Genomic DNA, 20,664 nt, shown 5'->3' on the forward strand with positions numbered 1-20,664 from the left:
ACATTAACTGTATAAGGAAGCATTCATTAGGCATCTATAAGCACACCATGAATATGTCATTAATGAAGCGTAAAGCTTTCCACATTTAAAGGGACTTTTTCACCCAGGCAGGTTTCTACAAACTGTCACGCCCTGATCTGTTTCGGCTGTCCTTGTGCTTGTCTCCACCCCCCTCCATGTGCCGCCCATCTTCCCCAGTATCCCCTGGGTACTTATACCTGTGTTCTCTGTTTGTCTGTTGCCAGTTCGTCTTGTTTGTCAAGTCAACCAGCGGTTTGTCTCAGCTCCTGTTTTTCCACAGTCTCTCTTTTTCTCGCTCCCCTGGTTTTGACCTTTGCCTGTCCTGACTCTGAGCCCGCCTGCCTGACCACTGCCTGCCCCTGAGCCTCCCTATCGTCCTGTGCCTTTGCATCTACTCTGGATTACCGACCTCTGCCTGACCTGACCCTGAGCCTGCCTGCCGTCCTGTGCCTTTGCCACTACTCGGGATTATCGACCCCTGCCTGCCTTGACCTGCCATTTGCCTGCCCCTGTTGCTGTAATAAACATTTTTACTTCAACACAGTTTGCATTTGGGTCTTACCTGAAACGTGATAAACATTACCTAAGGATTTACGTATATTTCCTACCTGTATATCCTGAAGCATACATTACCCATCTATATACTACATATAAACATGAAATTATTGTTACATGGAGGATTAAAGCCTGAAACATAGAGAAGGGTATTTTTCACCCAGGGCAGGTATCTTTCCCACATGATGACAACAACATTCCAGCTTACAGTATATGATGTGGAAATACAGTGGGGTCTGAAATTTGTCAAAGATCATACCACCAGACATGCTAGGTTAGCATGTCTTGGGGGTATGATCTTTGACCCTCTGTAACTTTCTCACTCATCATTATTCACAATTCATTCAGGATTATTCATAATCATGGTGGCATCCACATTTACGTAAAAGCGTTTAGTAACTGTCACGCCCTGGTCTTAGTATTTTGTGTTATCTTTATTATTTTGGTCAGGCCAGGGTGTGACATGGGTTAATTATGTGGTGTGTTTTGTCTTGGGGTTTTGTAGGTATTGGGATTGTGGTATAGTGGGGTTGTCTAGAAAAGTCTATGGTTGCCTGAAGTGGTTCTCAATCAGAGGCAGGTGTTTATCGTTGTCTCTGATTGGGAACCATATTTAGGCAGCCATATTCTTTGAGTGTTTAATGGGTGATTGTTCCTGTCTCTGTGTTTGTTTGCACCAGATAGGCTGTTTAGGTTTTCACATTACGTTTATTGTTTGTATTGTTCGTGTTTATCTTTTTATTAAACATGAATCGAAATAACCACGCTGCATTTTGATCCCTGCTACACCTCCTCTTCAGAGGAAGAGGAGAAAGAAAACCGTAACAGTAACAAATTATATACTTATTTCCAATAAAAAGGACTCCAAAATGACAGAATATAATTTACTATTCATTTCTATTGGGCATAAAATAATCTGAAACACAACCAAAACAAACTGCAAATGCATCCAACAAGTTTGTAGAGTCACGATCTTGATGTAGTCATTGCGTGCTAGGAATATGGGACAAAATACTAAACAATCAATCATTTTGACCCCTACCTTGTTAAACAAAATGTCTTTCTCAGCGCAATTGAATTAGTATCAAATAGTATAACTTGCCAATTTTTTGGAGCGTACAATATAGCTCAGTATTTGAATGATTTACTTCATACAGTCATTATTGCTCATCTTTATAAAGGCTGTCAATTTTGGACCCAACTGTAGACTTTTCATCTCAGTGTTCACTCGGGTGTTGTAGAAACTGCATCTGCCCACATGACCTGTGAGTCTACATTGTGATGGTGAGAGATCCAATTAGTCTTTCATCCAGTCTGCTGGGATGTCAGGGCTATAAAGTAGAAGAGAGAATGTTTATGGGCACCTAAGTGAGGGAACATCTATAATTCACAAGCGAGCCATAAATGGAAAAGGAATCCCAGTGTATCTCTTCTGTATATCCAGCTGGAGATTGATTCATAATGGCCGACATAAATACTGCACACAAGACCAGAGACTGGAAGGTGGAAGGTGATCAATTAAATGGTCCTCGTTGAGAGTGAAAGGGAGATGGCTTCTCTACAGTGTGGTGGGCTATGGGAACACAGTGTGTTCAGAAGCATGGTAAACAGACTCAGCACGGGCTAGACGTGTGTCAAAGAGTCAAATAGATGTCAAGCGTCATTTTATGTTATGTGGGAGACCCAAGTCAAACTCTTCCACCCGCTGCGGTTTTACTTGGAATCTGTTTTGGCCTATCTGCTTATTTTCTGTCCTGAATCACCATCTCTAAGGGGTAAACATCAACAGTTATTCCCACTTTCCTACTAAAAATACGTACTTTGTTTTAAGAGGATTCATTCCATTCCAATTATATTTATACACAGAGATCCAAAAATGTATATAAAATCAGAAGTATTCTGGTCTTGAATGGTTCAAGAGATAACCCGATTAATGATTCCTCCGAATTGGCTATCGACTTGAATTACTACTGGGCATCCAATGGGCACCACACTTTATAGATCTTGATATTGGACTGGAGCCATAACCCCCTTGTGGCCATTCTTAGGTCTACAAATGTTAACCCATCAATTCATCAGACAGACACCTTGCGGTGAGATTTAAAAGAAACACAGACAAGCCAATTGCAGCGAATTGAGACAAAAGGTGTAGCATTTCATTTGTATTCTTATATTTGTATGTCTACATTTCTAGATTTGGAATCTTGCCTAAACCTGTAATATGTTATGTTTATCAGAGACTTAAGTATTATAGCTAAATATGGATAAATATGTTGGTAATGAGTCAGAGGCATCCTTCTGTCTTTGAGCCCATGGTCCTGACAGAAAAAAAACAGCTCGGATTTATTTACACTGCAAAAAGTTCAAAATGTAAGCAATCTTAGAGTAATAAAATATTTAAAATTAGTGGGGGGAAGGTGGGGTGAGTTCTTACCATGAAAAATTATTTTAACCCTACAAAGGCGAGTAATTTATAAATACGAGTAATTTATCTAATTAAGATATTTTAAGATTTTCTACCTTAAATGGTCAATGTAAAATATCTTAAAATATCCTGAAATAAAATAAACTACTTGTTTTACTTGATTCCGACATCTGATAAGCATCAGGCACTTCAAAACATTTAGACCTACTTTATGGTAAGCCAATTTATTCAAAATTACCAAATCATAATTTCTACCACAAAGAATATCATTTTTGTCATCAACCTTAGAGAGAATTTCAAAGGGGAGAGATGGGGTAAATGATCTACACTTTCTATTACTGAAGTTGTTCTAGTTTGAGCCTGGGCTTTAATCTTCGAGTGAAAACCCAGCAAAAGCCACTCAACAAGCGACTGCTCGGCACTTGCTGCTGGGAGTCTCATCCGCCTAATTCCACTCGAGAAATGTCTGCAATATGGTTTCGTATCCCCCAAGAAGTCGATATTATTACCGCCACCCCCCAACCTCAGTGACTGAGGACCAGGGAGGGAGCCACTTGAGGCAGCCCGGAAAGAGGCAGAATAGTGTTCCCACACACCAGGGCTTCGACACAGCCACCGCAGCATCAAAGCTATGCACTTCCTCTTTGAAGATTAAAATCCGCTAACCTTCCTGCTTGAGCTTGGGTTTGTAGAGACCCGTTTCACATAATACAGTATAGCAGGGTTTGGTATATGTAGACAGTCAACGCACATGCCCCACCATTTTCTTGTTTCTTTTCAGGGAAACATGGGAATGTTTTTAAAATGATGAGTGAGGTATTCTGAATAGTTGACAGATTAAATTTGAAGTGGGACAGCAATTGCTTTGATGCACAAATAGGATTGCAGAGGTTTTTGGGGCAAAACACTACACAACAAAGTACTTGAAAGTGTATTTGCCAACGATGACCTTTAAGTGTTTTGAAGTACTGATTAAAATAGGATTCCAAATGGTCAGTGATCAAGAACATTGTCTGTTTACCTAGGGGTTACAGGAGAAGAAAAAACATTACTTTATCCATACGATTGAAGCACAGAGGGCAAAACAAATAGGATCCCGAGGAGACGTTAATGCTGTTTCGGAGGATTACCATGACCTTCTTCCTCTTTGCTAATCAGGCACGTGTTGACAGGTCACCACCACATCAGCCTCGTGACCAATAACAACAGGCTAGGCCTTGACCCTTCAAACAAATAGGTTACAAGGGATGTTATTGTCGTCAGCATGTTGACTGTCTAAAGAGAACAGCGGCAATACACAGCAGGGGTCACTTCTGAAAATACAATGAAGTACGTATTCTCTAGGCATGTGGAAAAAGCCTAGGGTGTAAATGGGAAACTTCTGTATGTTTCATTGGCAGGAAGTGATACGAGTACACTGTAGTAGATTGACTACATACCGGTAGCACTAAAGCAAGTCAGAAGATGGATTGCAATTGTACATTACATTCAACATCATTATTTTAGCGCTACCTTTTAAAGTCGCTGTACACCGTTTGAATCACTGCCTCTGGTAAATAGCTCTTTAAATACAGTATCAGAGAGTATTCAAACATGATTGGGTTAGAAACTTTATTAACAAAACGAAGGCAAAGCACAGCTTAAGCTTACTCCTAAATATGTATTAAGTGCTAGGTGCCACACCACCACAATACAGTTAATATTAGAATACCACAGCCACTCAGATATACCTCTATAGACCTTTGCAACATAAATAGCAGCTACAACTGTGTTTAAATAGCCTTAAAATAGTCTCGACATGCTTATTCTCTGAAGTCAGTGCCCCACCTAGTGGCACCTCAGGACAGTACCATCAAACATATGTGCAGAGAGGAGAGGGTTAAAAGGTGGGTGTTTTTATAGGCACAGCATTGCTGCCCTCTGGTGGGCAGGAGGCGACGGTGGAGACTGATGCTGCAGGGTTGTCTAGGCGACCACCCACTGGAGGATGCTGGTGTCCTTCCCTCCGGTGGAGATCAGGTGACTGTCGTCGTGGAGAAAGGCAACGTTGGTCACATGGCTGCTGTGGCCACCATAGGTATGGCTTGGGGCCTGCATGTCGTGACAAGGAGGGAGAAGGGAGACGGACACAAAAGGTTGACAATTAATTCGAAAAATCCTAACTTCCACTTCATTAAAAAAAAACATTGATTTATTGGAAGGATTTCCCCCTGAATAATTAACCTACATATGTTCAGATGCAAACAGGTTAACTTAAGTGGATGAGAAAACACTCAAATAAAACGTATAAGATGTAAATGATGACAAGCGCACCCTTGGCTGGGAGCAGGGGTTGGAGAACAAGTGCACTTTGCCAAAGTCGTCAGCAGAGGCCAGCAGGGAGGAGTCATGTGACCTGCACACGGCGTTGATGTCCGTGCCGTCAGCACCGTCAGGCCAAACGCCTAGATAGAACCAGTGATATAGCAGTAAAACAAAATAGGTGAGTAGACTGTTTACTTGCGAACCAAACCAGCCCAGAGGCAGGAAACAAGAGACTCCACTTGATACAACTGCAAAGACTAACAGCTTCATTTTAAAGTGACTGGACTGCTGTCACAATCTGCAATTGCTAGAGTGACCTGAACTGACTGTAAAGAACTCAGTGAGTTACAGTTGAAGCATATACGTTTTGTTTCTTGGATTTATAAAGCTACAGTCTGGTTTTGCCATCATTACCCCAAACAGGAAGTGGTAACTCACCAAAGACGCTGAAGCCTAGAACACAAGTGGAGGTTGCCCACTCCACATTACGAACTAGGTCCATGCTCGTCACATGTTTTCCGCTTGAAGCTTCCCCTTTACCACAAACAGAAGACGAGCTTGAATGTACCACAACACAACATAGACTACAGTTGTAGACAGAGTTATCCGTTTGGACAAAAGAGGCTCACAGAATAGGATCTCGTAGTCTCCTGAGTTGGTTACGATGTATTGGCTGTCGACGGACCAATCCAGATGGGTGACAAAACTGGAGTGACCCTATGGAGGAAAAAAACATTTTTTTTTTTTTCAAATCCCAAAAATGTTAGTGCAATAGTTCAGAAAATAGAAGGATTCAATTTTCCATAAAAGGGATCGTCTTTCTTACTTACAGTGCATTTCCCCACGCGGCTGTACTTCTTGCCATTCTCCATCACGGCATAGATGTAAACAAAGTTGTCATGGGAACCTACGGCTAGGAAGTTGCCGTCTAAGAGCAGGAGAGTTCTTTTTTTAATGGATGTAGGAGGTGGAGGATAAGAATACTGTATAATCCTGTACTGTTTTGTTCAGACTTATTGGAGCCATTAACCATGTGTATATTTAAATTGGGATACACAGTATGTTATTGTAAATGACGGTGTCTTGTACAGTACCTGGGGAGTACTTGATATTAGAGATTATCTCGTTGCCATCAGTGTGCATGAACACCAGGTCTCGGGTGTCAGCGTCCAGCACCAACCACCTACAGACACACAGACAGGATGAGGAAGTATACTGTAAGTGAGACCATTTGATAGTATCAGGGGAATGACACCAATGTGTGAGGGTCTGAGGATGTACAGTACCTTCCTGTCATGGTCCCCACTGCCAGCACAGCTCCACTGGGGTGAAACCCTGCACAACGCCCTGGGTCCTGGGGAACAGAGGGAGACATGGAGGATCAGCAAGACTGCATGGTGCACCATCACATACAAGACACTCCTGTACTCCCTGTTCACCCACGACTGCGTGGACATGCACGCCTCCAACTCAATCATCAAGTTTGCAGACAACACTACAGTGGTAGGCTTGATTACCAACAACGATGAGACGGCCTACAGGGAGGAGGTGAGGGCCCTCGGAGTGTGGTGTCAGGAAAATAACCTCACACTCAACGTCAACAAAACAAAGGAGATCATCGTGGACTTCAGGAAACAGCAGAGGGAGCACCCCCCTATCCACATCGATGGGACAATAGTGGGTAGTAAGTTTTAAGTTCCTCAGCGTACACATCACGGACAAACTAAATTGGTCCACCCACACAGACAGCGTGGTGAAGCAGGCACAGCAGCGCCTCTTCAACCTCAGGAGGCTGAAGAAATTTGGCTTGTCACCAAAAGCACTCAAACTTTTATCTCTAGGCCATCAGACTGTTAAACAGCCACCACTAACATTGAGTGGCTGCTGCCAACACACTGACTCAACTCCAGCCACTTTAATAATGGAAGAATTGATGTAAAAAATGTATCACTAGCCACTTTAAACAATGCCACTTAATATAATGTTTACATTACTCATCTCATATGTATATACCGTACCCTATACCATCTTCTGCATCTTGCCATCTTTATGTAATACATGCATCACTAGCCACTTTAAACAATGCCACTTAATATAATGTTTACATACCCTACATTACTCATCTCATATGTATATACTGTACTCTATACCATCTACTGCAGCTTGCCAATGCCGTTCTGTACCATCACTCATTCATATATTTTTATGTACATATACTTCATTCCTTTACACTTGTGTGTATAAGGTAGTAGTTGTGGAATTGTTAGGTTAAATAACTCGTTGGTTATTACTGCATTGCCGGAACTGGAAGCACAAGCATTTTGCTACACTCGCATTAATATCTGCTAACCATGTGTATGTGACAAATAAAATGTGATTTGATTTGAAGTCAGGACACTTACTATGGACTGATGTAAATACACTAAATAACCAGCTAGATGTTGTTTCAGGTGCCTTTGTCATTAGAGCAGAACCAACTACGTCAAACTACAACTCTCTTCTGGAATATTCAAAAGAGACTAGCTACAGAGAAGAGTCGGAAGATTGAGAACCTCGATGGTCTTGCTCCAGAGAGGCTGATGGGAGTTGGTGTCCCATAGGTGGACCTGCTTGTCCTGGCCACAAGTCACAAACTGCTCCATGGAAGGATGGATGTCCAGACCCCACAGCTCATCTGTGTGACCCTGAGAGATTAAGAGAGGAGGCGAGAGAGGTGAGATGATAGAGAAAGGGTATTGCGTGTGCAGAAAAAGCAAAATGGAGACCGATGAGGAAGAACGGTAAGAGAGGAAGGGAGAGAAGAGGAATATGGGGGTTATAAACAGGTAAAAATAGATATATACTTCCTACTGAAGCGTAGGAAATAACTAGTTACAGTGGAAATTGAGAGGTGGTGTACCTGTACTATAGGGTTGAGTGTTTCAGGGAAAGAGCCTGTAAGGACGGTGTTCTTGGTGGTCCCCACTAACAGCTCCCCCTGCTTCCCCTCAGTCACGGCTCTCACTGGCCCAAACGCCTCAGGCACCTGAGAGAGAGGACACACGACAGCAACGAGCATTAAACTATACATCTCATCGGTCATTTCTCAAGTTGCATTTACGACTACCCAAAGGACACCGACACTACCGACCGCTCAAAAGTTTGGGATCACTTGTTTTTGAACAGACGACTCACAAGTCCTCAACTGGCAGCTTCATTAAATAATACCCGCCAAACACCAGTCTCAATGTCAAGCAGTGAAGAGGTGACTCCGGGATGCTGGGTCTTCTAGGCAGAGTTGCAAAGAAAAAGCCACACTGGCCAATAAAAATAAAAGATTAAGATGGGCAAAAGAACACAGACACTGGACAGAGCAACTCTGCCTAGAAGGCCAGCATCCCAGGGTCGCCTCTTCACTGTTGACGTTGAGACTGGTGTTTTGGGGGTACTATTTAATGAAGCTGCCAGTTGTGGACTTGTGAGGCGTCTAGTTTGAGAAACAGACACTAATGTACTTGTCCTCTTGCTCAGTTGTGCACCGGGGCCTCCCACTCCTCTTTCTATTCTGGTTAGGGCCAGTTTGCGCTGTTCTGTGAAGGGAGTAGTACACAGCGTTGTGCAAGATCTTCAGTTTCTTGGCAATTTCTCACACGGAATAGCCTTCATTTCTCAGAGGAAGAATCGACTGAAGAGTTTCAGAAGAAAGTTTTTTGTTTCTGGCCATTTTGAGCCTGTAATCGAACCCACAAAATGCTGATGCTCCAGATATTCAACTAGTCTAAAGAAGGCCAGTTTTAATGCTTCTTTAATCAGAATAACAGTTTTTAGCTGTGCTAACATAATTGTAAAAGGGTTTTCTAATGATCAGTTAGCCTTTTAAAATGATAAACTTGGATTAGCTAACACAACGTGCCATTGGAACACAGGAGTGATGGTTGCTGTACGCCTATGTAGATATTCCATAAAAATAAATCTACCGTTTCCAACTACAATAGTCATTTACAACATTAACAATGTCTACACTGTATTTATGATCAATTTGATGTTATCTTAAATGGACAATTTAAAAAAAATAATCTTTCCAAAACAAGGACATTTCTAAGGTGACCCCAAACCTTTGAACAGTAGTGTATATAGACTCAGCAAAAAAAAAGTACTCTTACTGTCAACTGTATTTATTTTCAGCAAATGTAATGTACATTTTTGTATGAACATAACACGATTCAACAACAGACAAGCTGAACAAGTTCCACAGACATGTGACTAACAGTAATGGCATAACATGTCCCTGAACAAAGGGGGGGGGGGGGGGGGGGTCAAAATCAAAAGTAACAGTCAGTATTTGGTGTGACCACCAGCTGCATTAAGTACTGCAGTGCATCTCCTCCTCATGGACTGCACCAGAATTGCCAGTTCTTGCTGTGAGAGGTTACCCCACTTGAGATCCGGGCTCTTCGCTGGCTATGGCAGAACACTGACATTCCTGTCTTGCAGGAAATCACACACAGAACGAGCAGTATGGCTGGTGGCATTGTCATGCTGGAGGTTCATGTCAGGATGAGCCTGCAGGAAGGGTACCACATGAGGGAGGAGGATGTCTTCCCTGTAACACACAGCGTTGAGATTGCCTGCAATGACAACAAGCTCAGTCCAATGATGCTGGGACACACCGCCCCAGACCATGACGGACCCTCCACCTCCAAAATCGATCCCGCTCCAGAGTACAGGCCTCGGTGTAACGCTCATTCCTTCAATGATATACGCGAATCCAACCATCACCCCTGGTGAGACTAAACCGCGACTCGTCAGTGAAGAGCACTTTTTGCCAGTCCTGTCTAGTCCAGCGACGGTGGGTTTGTGCCCATAGGCGACATTGTTGCTGGTGATGTCTGGTGAGGACCTGCCTTACAACAGGCCTACAAGCCCTCAGTCCAGCCTATGTCGGACAGTCTGAGCACTATTGGAGGGATTGTGCATTCCTGGTGTAACTCGGGCAGTTGTTGCCATCCTGTACCTGTCCCACAGGTGTGATGTTCGGATGTACCGATCCTGTGCAGGTGGTTACACGTGGTGTGCCACTGCGAGGACGATCAGCTGTCCGTCCTGTCTCCCTGTTGAGCTGTCTTAGGCATCTCACATTGCAATTTATTGCCCACATCTCCAGTCCTCATGCCTCCTTGCAGCATGCCTAAGGCACGTTTACGCAGATGAGCAGGGACCCTGGGCATCTTTCTTTTGGTGTTTTTCAGAGTCAGTAGAAAGGCCTCTTTAGTGTCCCAAGTTTTCATAACTGTGACCTTAATTGCCTACTGTCTGTAAGCTGCTAGTCTCTTAACAACCGTTCCACAGGTGTATGTTCATTAATTGTTTATGTGTCATTGAACAAGCATGGGAAAGTGTTTAAACCCTTTACAATGAAGATCTGTGAAGTAATTTGGATTTTTACAAATTATCTTTGAAAAGCAGGGTCCTGAAAAAGGGACGTTTCTTTTTTTGCTGCGTTTAGTTAACAAACACTTGGTCTTTCTAACCGTCCTGTGCTAAGGAAAAAGTCAAGGGAAGTGATGACCTCAGCAGCAGACTGGATTTTGGCTCATATAGAGTTCAGCATGTCCTTATCTGCATAAGGTTTACTCATCCTTCAGAGTCACCTACACCCTCCTCTCTCACCTCCATCTCACTCTGCTTGTTATAGTCATGGTCCCAGAGCACCATCCTGCGGTCCTTCCCTCCACCGGACACCAGTGTACCGTCCTTCAGCACACACAGGGAGAAGATCCCGCCCTCATGGGCCCTCGCCACCACCTGGCTGATCCGGTTCCCACCTGTCAATCACAAACAGCTGTCAAATAATATGCTTCAAGGAGGGACGTTTGACGTGGACTTGTGCGATTGCTACTTTATTCTTAATAAATTGCTTTCATGAAAGTAAAGAAATGGATGTGTGAATTGAATGACTGATTGCAGAGCACTGAATTATGGAGGCTGAGAAGGCGATTGTCTTCAAACAGACCTTTGGCCCAGACAAAGATGTTCCCACTGGAGTCTCCTGTGATGGTGTCTCCGTTCTCAGCAAAGGCCACACACAGCACGTACTTGGGCTTCTCGTTTTTCTGGGAGAAACGGTTTAACAGTTCTGTTATAATTCAATAAGTACTTTGTGTACACAATATATATTTTTTTACGGTTATCAGTTGTAACAGGAGGCAGAAGTTAACAGTTGTATTTCGGTCATCGACATACCTCAAACAGCCCCTGGCGCTTGGTGAGAGTGTTCCCGTCCATGGTCCAGAGGTTCAAGTGGGACTTCCCACAGGTGACGATCAGGTTGGCGTCCATGGGGTGGAAGGCTGCGGCCAGCACTGAGTCATTGGAGCACTGAAGGGGATGAGAGGAGAATTCGACCCCTGAACTTGCAGACAATGGTGACTGACCGCACCACAGACGACAACACTTACTCATACCCAAGCCTACACTGCTGACGCCTTCACTTTTCTTTATTTATGAAGACTAGTCATTATTGCAGTGATACACCATGCAATACCAAGGAAAGCAGCTCCCCTCATGCATACTGTAGTATAGTCTGTGAGGATTCATCACCTTCACATCCGCCAGCTGCTTCTCCTTCTGCCAGTTCCACACAGACAGGATGTGGTCATTGGCGTCATCGACGGCACAGAGATGAGCACCACCATTCTGTTGAAGCACAGGTATTTGTCAGAGATCGATCTATATCTATCTATCTATATATATATATATATATATATATATATATATATATATATATCGTGTAAATAAATAGCTCTATTTGTTTCAGACAATTTATGGATATTTAACATACACTGCTCAAAAAAATAAAGGGAACACTTAAACAACACAATGTAACTCCAAGTCAATCACACTTCTGTGAAATCAAACTGTCCACTTAGGAAGCAACACTGATTGACAATAAATTTCACATGCTGTTCTGCAAATGGAATAGACAACAGGTAGAAATTATAGGCAATTAGCAAGACACCCCCAATAAAGGAGTGGTTCTGCAGGTGGTAACCACAGACCACTTCTCAGTTCCTATGCTTCCTGGCTGATGTTTTGGTCACTTTTGAATGCTGACTCTAGTGGTAGCATGAGACAGAGTCTACAACCCACACAAGTGGCTCAGGTAGTGCAGCTCATCCAGGATGAAACATCAATGCGAGCTGTGGCAAGAAGGTTAGCTGTGTCTGTCAGCGTAGTGTCCAGAGCATGGAGGCACTACCAGGAGACAGGCCAGTACATCAGGAGACGTGGAGGAGGCCGTAGGAGGGAAACAACTCAGCAGCAGGACCGCTACCTCCGCCTTTGTGCAAGGAGGAGCACTGCCAGAGCCCTGCAAAATTACCTTCAGCAGGCCACAAATGTGCATGTGTCTGCTCAAACTGTCAGAAACAGACTCCATGAGGGTGGTATGATGGCCCGACATCCACAGGTGGGGGTTGTGCTTACAGCCCAACACCATGCAAGAGGTTTGGCATTTGCCAAGGAACACCAAGATTGGCAAATTCGCCACTGGCGCCCTGTGCTCTTCACAGATGAAAGCAGGTTCACATGTGACAGACGTGACAGAGTCTGGAGATGCCGTGGAGAACGTTCTGCTGCCTGCAACATCCTCCAGCATGACCGGTTTGGCGGTGGGTCAGTCATGGTGTGGGGTGGCATTTCTTTGGGGGGGCCGCACAGCCCTCCATGTGCTCGCCAGAGGTAGCCTGACTGCCATTAGGTACCGAGATGAGATCCTCAGACCCCTTGTGAGACCATATGCTGGTGCGGTTGGCCCTGGGTTCCTCCTAATGCAAGACAATGCTAGACCTCATGTGGCTGGAGTGTGTCAGCAGTTCCTGCAAGAGGAAAGCATTGATGCTATGGACTGGCCCGCCCGTTCCCCAGACCTGAATCCAATTGAGCACATCTGGGACATCATGTCTCGCTCTATCCACCACAGACTGTCCAGGAGTTGTAGGGAGGTCATACAGGCACGTGGAGGCCACACACACTACTGAGCCTCATTTAGACTTGTTTTAAGGACATTACATCAAAGTTGGATCAGCCTGTAGTGTGGTTTTCCACTTTAATTTTGAGTGTGACTCCAAATCCAGACCTCCATGGATTGATACATTTGATTTCCATTGATATTTTTTGTGTGATTTTGTAATATTTCATTCATTCAGCTCTAGGATGTTATTTTAGTGTTCCCTTTATTTTTTTGAGAAGTGTATAAAAAGGTGCATTAGAAAAGTTTTCAGACCCCTTGAATTTTTCCACATTGTTATGTTACAGCCTTATTCTAAAATTGATACAATTATTTTTTCCCTTCAATCTACACACAATACCCCATAATGACAAAGTGAAAACAGGTTTTTAGAAATGTGTGCAGAGTTATTAAAAACAAAAATATCACATTCACATAAGTATTCAGACCATTTGCTATGAGACTCAAAATTAAGCTCAGGTGCATCCTGTTTCCATTGATTATTCTTGAGATATTTCGACAACTTGATTGGAGTCCACCTGTGGTAAATTCAATTGATTGGACATGATTTGGAAAGGCACACACCGGTCCATATAAGGTCCCACAGTTGACAGTGCATGTCAGAGCAAAAACCAAGCTATGAGGTCGAAGGAATTGTCCGTAGAGCTCCGAGACAGGATTGTGTCCAGGCACAGATCTGGGGAAGGGTACCAAAAAATGTCTGCAGCATTGAAGGTCCCCAGGAATACAGTGGCCACCATCATTCTAAAATGGAAGTAGTTGGGAACCACCAAGACTCTTCCTAGAGCTGGCCGCCCGGCCAAATTGAGCAATCGGGAAAGAAGGGCCTTGGTCAGGGAGGTGAGCAAGAACCCGATGGTCAATCTGAAAGAGCTCCAGAGTTCCTCTGTGGAGATGGGAGAACCTTCCAGAAGGACAACCTTCTCTGCAGCACTTCACCAATCAGGCCTTTATGGTAGAGTGGCCAGACGAAAGCCACTCCTCAGTAAAACACAAGACAGCCCACCTGAAGACTCTGACCATGGGAAACAAGATTCTCTGGTCTGATGAAACCAAGGTTGAATTCTTTGGCCTTAATGCCAAGTGTCACGTCTGGAGGAAACCTGGCACCATCACTACGGCAAGGCATGGTGGTGGCAGCATCATGCAGTGGGGATGTTTTTCAGGGACTGGGAGACTAGTCAGGATCGAGGGAAAGATGAACAGAGAAAAGTACAGATAGATCCTTGATGAAAACCTGCTCCAGTGCTCAGGACCTCAGACAGAGGCAACGGTTCACCTTCCAACAGGACAACAACCCTAAGCACGCAGGTGTGGCTTCGGGACAAGTCTCTGAATGTCCTTGAGTGACCCAGCCAGAGCCCAGGCTTGAACATCTCTGGAGAGACCTGAAAATAGCTGTGCAGCGACACACCACATCCAACCTGACAGAGCTTGAGAGGATCTGCAGAGAAGAATGGAAGAAACTCCAAGCTTGTAGCGTCATACCCAAGAAGACTCAATGGCACTCTAATCGGTGCCAAAGGCTCTTCAACAAAGTATTGAGTAAAGGGTCTGAATACTTATATAAATGTGATATTTCAGTTATTTTAAATGTGCAAACATTTCTAATAACCTGTTTTTTCTTTGTCATTGCGGGTTAGATGGAGATTGTGTAGATTGATGTGGAAAAAACGATTGAATCCATTTTAGAATAAGGCTGTAACGTAGCAAAATGAGGAAGAGGTCAAAGGGCCTGAATGCATAGTATGCTGCCTATTGTCATGGAACATGCTTTCAAAGTAATAATAAATGACTATGAATGACTTTCTCAAAGTTAGGTGTGTAATCACGTTGTGGAGCGCTTACCGACTTGGAGAAGGCCACACAGGTGACCGCCCGGTCAAACACGCCCATCCCAATGACATGCAGGGTATTGAGACTGACCGAATCCCACACACGCACATGAGGAGGCAACAGCTGAGAGAGAGAGTGGGTGTGAGAGAAAGAAATTGGATACAGTGCTGTCATGTATTACAGTGAAATATATGAGATGGCCATAAGAGGACATAACAGGTCATTACTTCAGAATGTGTTGATTTTAAAATGTACCTTGCCCTCTAACAGCTGATAATGAAATTAAGGAAAGAGAGAGAAAGAGTGGGTCTGAGAGAGAGAAATTGAAAACACCGCAGCCATGTACATATTACTGTGAACCACAATACGAATCCCAGAAGAGGTCTTTCCTTCAGAATAGGAGAAAATGTTGATTTTAAAAAATGTACCTTGCCATCTTTGGAGGTTCCAGCGACTTGTCCAGTGGCTATGGTGACCATGTCTGGATGGATGCCTAAGCTGCCGGGAAAGACGCACAATGACTGTGACGCGGCCACAAGGCTACGCTAACCTTTCCCACTTGTCCTCTGGGGACTTCTTGTTTTGTTTTCCAGTCTCTGTACTCAATGGCTTGTAATGCGGTCTACGTCAACTCATTTATTCAGACCTTCATTATTAACAGTTAATAATACTTCAAAAAGGGGGAAAAAATGGGGCCCTACAACAAAGACACTGGTACAAAGGCCCCTGAAGAAGTACAAGTGTTGTGATGGTACATAACTTTCATGAACGCATTTGAACATTTTGAAGGTAAATTCTACACTATTATAGCCACACTGAAAACATTAGTCTACAATACAAATGAAAAAGTAAGCTGGTCAGGAACATCAAAGAGTTGGCTGTAGCCCAACATGGATGAAAATGATTCTGTGCAAGTAGGATATTACCATATACAGCCCAACCTTTGTTTGCACAGGAGACACTGCCTCAAACAGGACCTAATTTAAATAGAGTTAGTTTATCCTGAATCAATGTGTCATTTAAGGAAGTTCTCTTTGCACAGTAAGCCTTGGAAAATGCAAATCTACCTTGACTCGGTTTCAATCAAATGACAGCTGACGATAATCAGGCGACACTGTGAATGGCATACAGTGAGCAATCACATTCAGCTAAATTTATGCCAAATAAAGGCTTCGCAAAAGGGCAAGAGGTTATCACGTGCATTGCGGCATCACCCTCTGCAGTGGAAGCTAAGGCTAAGAAGAAAAAGGTACATTTCCTGAAGAAAAGTTGTGTGCTTGCGCCGGTCAACCAAAGGTTATGCTAGTGCGAGATGCTGAACCAAGCACACTAACTAGCCTTACCATTTGACATCGTCGTTGTGGCCCAGGTAATGTCTCTGCTGCTGTTCCTCCACATTGTAGAGCACCACCACGGAGGCATTGAAGTAGACTATCTCCCCTGTGGGGAGCAGGTAGAGGTTGGAGCGGCAGTCTCTGCCCCTGTACCCATACCTGGACAACCGAGGGTTTAAGGACCACAACAGTAATCTTGTCTGAACTACCATAGTGTTGAACAGTAGGAGGCTGATGCCATCTCAGAACTTATGGGTACAATACAAACCAAATATGTTACTCTCCAGGGGCCATAAACTCATAAACACAAGTGATCAACTATACAAAATAGTAAAAAGTGGTCTCATATTCTTGTGTGACGTCAGTAATGCAACACTGAAATGTCCTTTCTGAAAATGTGCATTATACTTCTAGAGCCATTGTCCCAAACCAAGCTTTCCCTGGTTCATCTGGGGTGTAATCATTTGTCCAACCCTAGCAAACTGAAAATGTGCAACAAAAACAAGTTTATATTGGAAACATTCAGGTAGGTCCCTTCCTGTTTTGTTCCGTTTAGTTCCTAGTGAATACACCCCTGTATGCCTAGCAACATTACTCTTTGTTTGTCAGCGACAGGAGGATACACCCACTGCAGTTTGAGCTTGTGCTCAGGCAGCGCCCCCTTGTGGTCCAGGCTGTAGCTGTCCCTCTTCTGGTCAGGCATGTGCATGGTGACTGGCCGGCCCCTCAGGAACATCCTCACATAGCCATCCTCTGACACAGGAGAGGGGGCGAGATAAGAACATGAAGGGGAGGGATTTAAAAAAAATGTTTTTTATGGAAATGTAACAGCCTTCTGAACATAAGCACTCAAATAAATTATGTTCCCCCACCCATGTAAGAGGCAGGATTTGTGCATTGAAATCACTGAGGCAAAATACAGTGAATTCGGAAACTATTCAGACCCCTTAACTTTTTCCACGTTTTGTTATGGGCGGCAGGTAGCCTAGTGGTTAGAGTGTTGGGCCCTGAGCTGACAAGGTACAAATCTGTTGTTCTTCCCCTGAACAAGGCAGTTCACCCACTGTTCCTAGGCTGTCATTGTAAATAAGAATTTGTTCATAACTGACTTATTATTATTTTATTAATTACATCACAGCCTTATTCAAAATTGATTAAATATTTTTTTCCCCCACTCATCAATTTTACACACACACCATAAATGACTAAGCGAAATTGCTGCAAATGCATTACAAATTAAAAAGTATTTCAGACCCTTTATTTAGTACTTTGTTGAAGCACCTTTGGCAGCAAATACAGACTTGAGACTTCTTAGGTATGACACTACAAGCTTGGCACACCTGTATTTGTATCCCCCAATCTTATCTACAAATACTCTCAAGCTCTGTCAGGTTGGATGGTGAGTGTCTGGTCTCTCCAGAGATGTTCGATCGGGTTCCATTCCGGGCTCTGGATGGGCCAATCAAGGACATTCAGAGACTTGTCCCAAAGCCACTCCTGCTTTGTCTTGGCTGTGTACTTAGAGTCGTTCACCCCAGTCTGAGGTCCTCAGCGCTCTTGAGCATGTTTTCATCAAGGATATCGCTGTACTTTGCTCTGTTCATCTTTCCCTCGATCGTGACTAGTCTCCCAGTCCCTGCCGCTGAAAAACATCCCCACAGCATAATACTGCCACCACCATGCTTCACCGTAGGGATGGTGCAAGGTTGCCTCCAGAAGTGACGCTTGAAATTCAGGCCAAAGAGTTTAATCCTGGTTTTATCAGACCAGAAAATCTTGTTTCTCATGGTCTGAGACTCTTCTAGGTGCCTTTTGGCAAACTCCAAGTGGGCTGTCATGTGCCTTTACTGAGGAGTGGCTTCCATGTGGCCACCACCATAAAGGCTTGAATGGTGGAGAGCTGCAGAGATGGGAGAACCTTCCAGAAGGACAACCATCTCCACAGAGGAACTCTGGAGCTCTGTCACCTCCCTGACCAAGTCCCTTCTCCCCGATTGCTCAGTTTGGCCAGGCGGACAGCTCTAGGAAGAGTGTTGGGGGTTCCAAACTACTTCCATTTTAGAATGATGGAGGCCACTGTGTTCTTGGGGACCTTCAATGCTGCAGACATTTTTGGTACCCTTCCCCAGATCTGTGCCTCCACACAATCCTGTCTCAGAGCTCTACGGACAATTCCTTCGCCCCCATGGCTTGGTTTTTGCGCTGACATGCACTGTCAACTGTCCATTTTCGAATAAGGCTTTCAAAAATAATAATGATTAAAAAAAGAAAAATATTCATCCCTTTTAAAATAAGGCTTTAACGTAACAAAACGTGGAAAAAGTCAAGTGGTCTGAATACTTTCCGAATGCACCGCATTTCAAACTGTTCTGAAGCTTTGCAGATTTTTATTTTATTTGAGGCACTACAATTACTCAGGGTACCCCATAATACCGTCTCTCTTGGCGGACATGACATCATATAAAAACTAATTGCGGTTATGGTTTGCATTAGAGTGCTGCGGCGAGTCAACTGAGCTCAATAATGGAGCAGTGTGCTGTGCTCTCTGGCTCTGACCATGCAGCTCAGCGGTCCCTAATCATTTACCCAAGCACTCAGAGGACAAGGGAAAAATGCAGTTAATTGGCTTGTTAAAAATGAATACAGCCCACCAACAATAACAGACAGGCTATTGGTTGTTGTTTATTGGGCATGTTCATTCTTTACTTCAGTGCCCCTGTTTCATGGATTTCCGTGTAGTAACCTGGGAAATGCTTATTGGTTATGGGGCGGCAGGTAGCCTAGTGGTTAGAGTGTTGGGCCTATAACCGAAAGGTTGCTAGATCAAATCCCCGAGCTGACAAGGTAAAAATCTGTGAATACTGTTCTGCCCCTGAACAAGGCAGTTAACCCTCCTAGGCTGTCATTGTAAATAAGAATTTGTTATTAACTGCCTAGTTAAATAAAAGGTTACATAAAAATGCTCAGTGCCGGGAAATGTTTTTGTTTGCATTTACACTGTATTCTTTAGTTAAACTGAGGTATAAAAGGGTGCCGAGTATGGTAAAGGAATTACACACACACACACACACACACACACACACACACACACACACACACACACACACACACACACAGTACAGCCACAGGCGTGTGTAAGACATACCTGCATTGACAGCGCATTCTTTGCTGAAACAGAAAAAAAGAGAGAAGAGAACAGATATCAGTGTATGACTGGTGACTGTTAAGACACTGTGTGAGCAGTTGACGTTTCTGAGACGCAGTTTAACTATGTGAGCAGTTGACGTTTCTGAGACGCAGTTTAACTGTGTGAACAGTTGACGTTTCTGAGATGCAGTTTAACTGTGTGAGCAGTTGACGTTTCTGAGACGCAGTTTAACTGTGTGAGCAGTTGACGTTTCTGAGACGCAGTTTAACTGTGTGAGCAGTTGACGTTTCTGAGACGCAGTTTAACTGTGTGAGCAGTTGACGTTTCTGAGACGCAGTTTAACTGTGTGAGCAGTTGACGTTTCTGAGACGCAGTTTAACTGTGTGAGCAGTTGACGTTTCTGAGACGCAGTTTAACTGTGTGAGCAGTTGACGTTTCTGAGACACAGTTTAACTGTGTGAGCAGTTGACGTTTCTGAGACGCAGTTTAACTCCTGCTGCAATGGACTAAATGATTCAGTGACATCATCCTTTATTCCTGACCGCCTACTTTCAAAAAATGTTTTTATCCACAGTAGAATTACAGTAGAGCCCATTTACGCCCATTTATGCACGTTTAGCATTATCCAAATAGTGCTGCAAGATTAAAAGCAGTAGTTCATACTGTAGCGCATATAGACAACATACACATATAACATACAGTATTCACAGACGCAAACACAATGCGGAAGGGAAAATACTGTATCCATGATGAGATAGGGGTAGCCGTAAATACAACTGGTGCCATGCCGAGAAATGGAAAAATAAGGAGAGTTATTGCGAGAGAGAGAGAGAGAGAGACAGTGGTAGAGAATGAAATAAAGAGCAAGAGAGAGTGACAGAGACAACGCGACAGTCAATATCCTATAGAGTGGCCTCTCCAGCACTACCCGACAACAGCTGAAAAGTAATGAGTTTCTGTCAAGGCCACTGACAGATTGCCGAGGTAGGTCAGTTTGAGAGTACCATGGCAGCACAGTCACAGGAGTGATGAT

General features: G+C 43.8%; 1 protein-coding gene across 5 annotated transcripts in view; it reads right to left on the reverse strand.

Moving 5' to 3' along the window:
• Nucleotides 1-4,598: 4,598 nt before the first annotated feature.
• Nucleotides 4,599-20,664, reverse strand: part of LOC110503603 (echinoderm microtubule-associated protein-like 1) — a 37,635-nt gene continuing 21,569 nt past the window's right edge. For 3 of the 5 annotated variants that reach the window (XM_021582019.2, XM_036961585.1, XM_021582021.2), the window contains 19 exons: nt 19,629-19,651; nt 17,107-17,236; nt 16,493-16,642; nt 15,578-15,647; nt 15,405-15,419; nt 15,162-15,272; nt 11,885-11,980; nt 11,528-11,662; nt 11,298-11,397; nt 10,955-11,109; nt 8,205-8,330; nt 7,858-7,989; nt 6,592-6,659; nt 6,400-6,488; nt 6,136-6,233; nt 5,935-6,022; nt 5,744-5,839; nt 5,315-5,445; nt 4,599-5,092 (listed from right to left, as the gene is read on the reverse strand). In XM_021582019.2, coding sequence (XP_021437694.1) covers nt 4,967-5,092; nt 5,315-5,445; nt 5,744-5,839; nt 5,935-6,022; nt 6,136-6,233; nt 6,400-6,488; nt 6,592-6,659; nt 7,858-7,989; nt 8,205-8,330; nt 10,955-11,109; nt 11,298-11,397; nt 11,528-11,662; nt 11,885-11,980; nt 15,162-15,272; nt 15,405-15,419; nt 15,578-15,647; nt 16,493-16,642; nt 17,107-17,236; nt 19,629-19,651 — 1,939 coding nt within the window. In that variant the 3' untranslated portion in view covers nt 4,599-4,966. The remainder of the gene's footprint in view (nt 5,093-5,314; nt 5,446-5,743; nt 5,840-5,934; nt 6,023-6,135; nt 6,234-6,399; nt 6,489-6,591; nt 6,660-7,857; nt 7,990-8,204; nt 8,331-10,954; nt 11,110-11,297; nt 11,398-11,527; nt 11,663-11,884; nt 11,981-15,161; nt 15,273-15,404; nt 15,420-15,577; nt 15,648-16,492; nt 16,643-17,106; nt 17,237-19,628; nt 19,652-20,664) is intronic. The other 2 variants (XM_021582020.2, XM_021582022.2) reach the window with 1 other exon arrangement.

The sequence above is a fragment of the Oncorhynchus mykiss genome, chromosome 24 (genome assembly GCF_013265735.2).
Source record: "Oncorhynchus mykiss isolate Arlee chromosome 24, USDA_OmykA_1.1, whole genome shotgun sequence".
Taxonomy (NCBI): domain Eukaryota; kingdom Metazoa; phylum Chordata; class Actinopteri; order Salmoniformes; family Salmonidae; genus Oncorhynchus; species Oncorhynchus mykiss.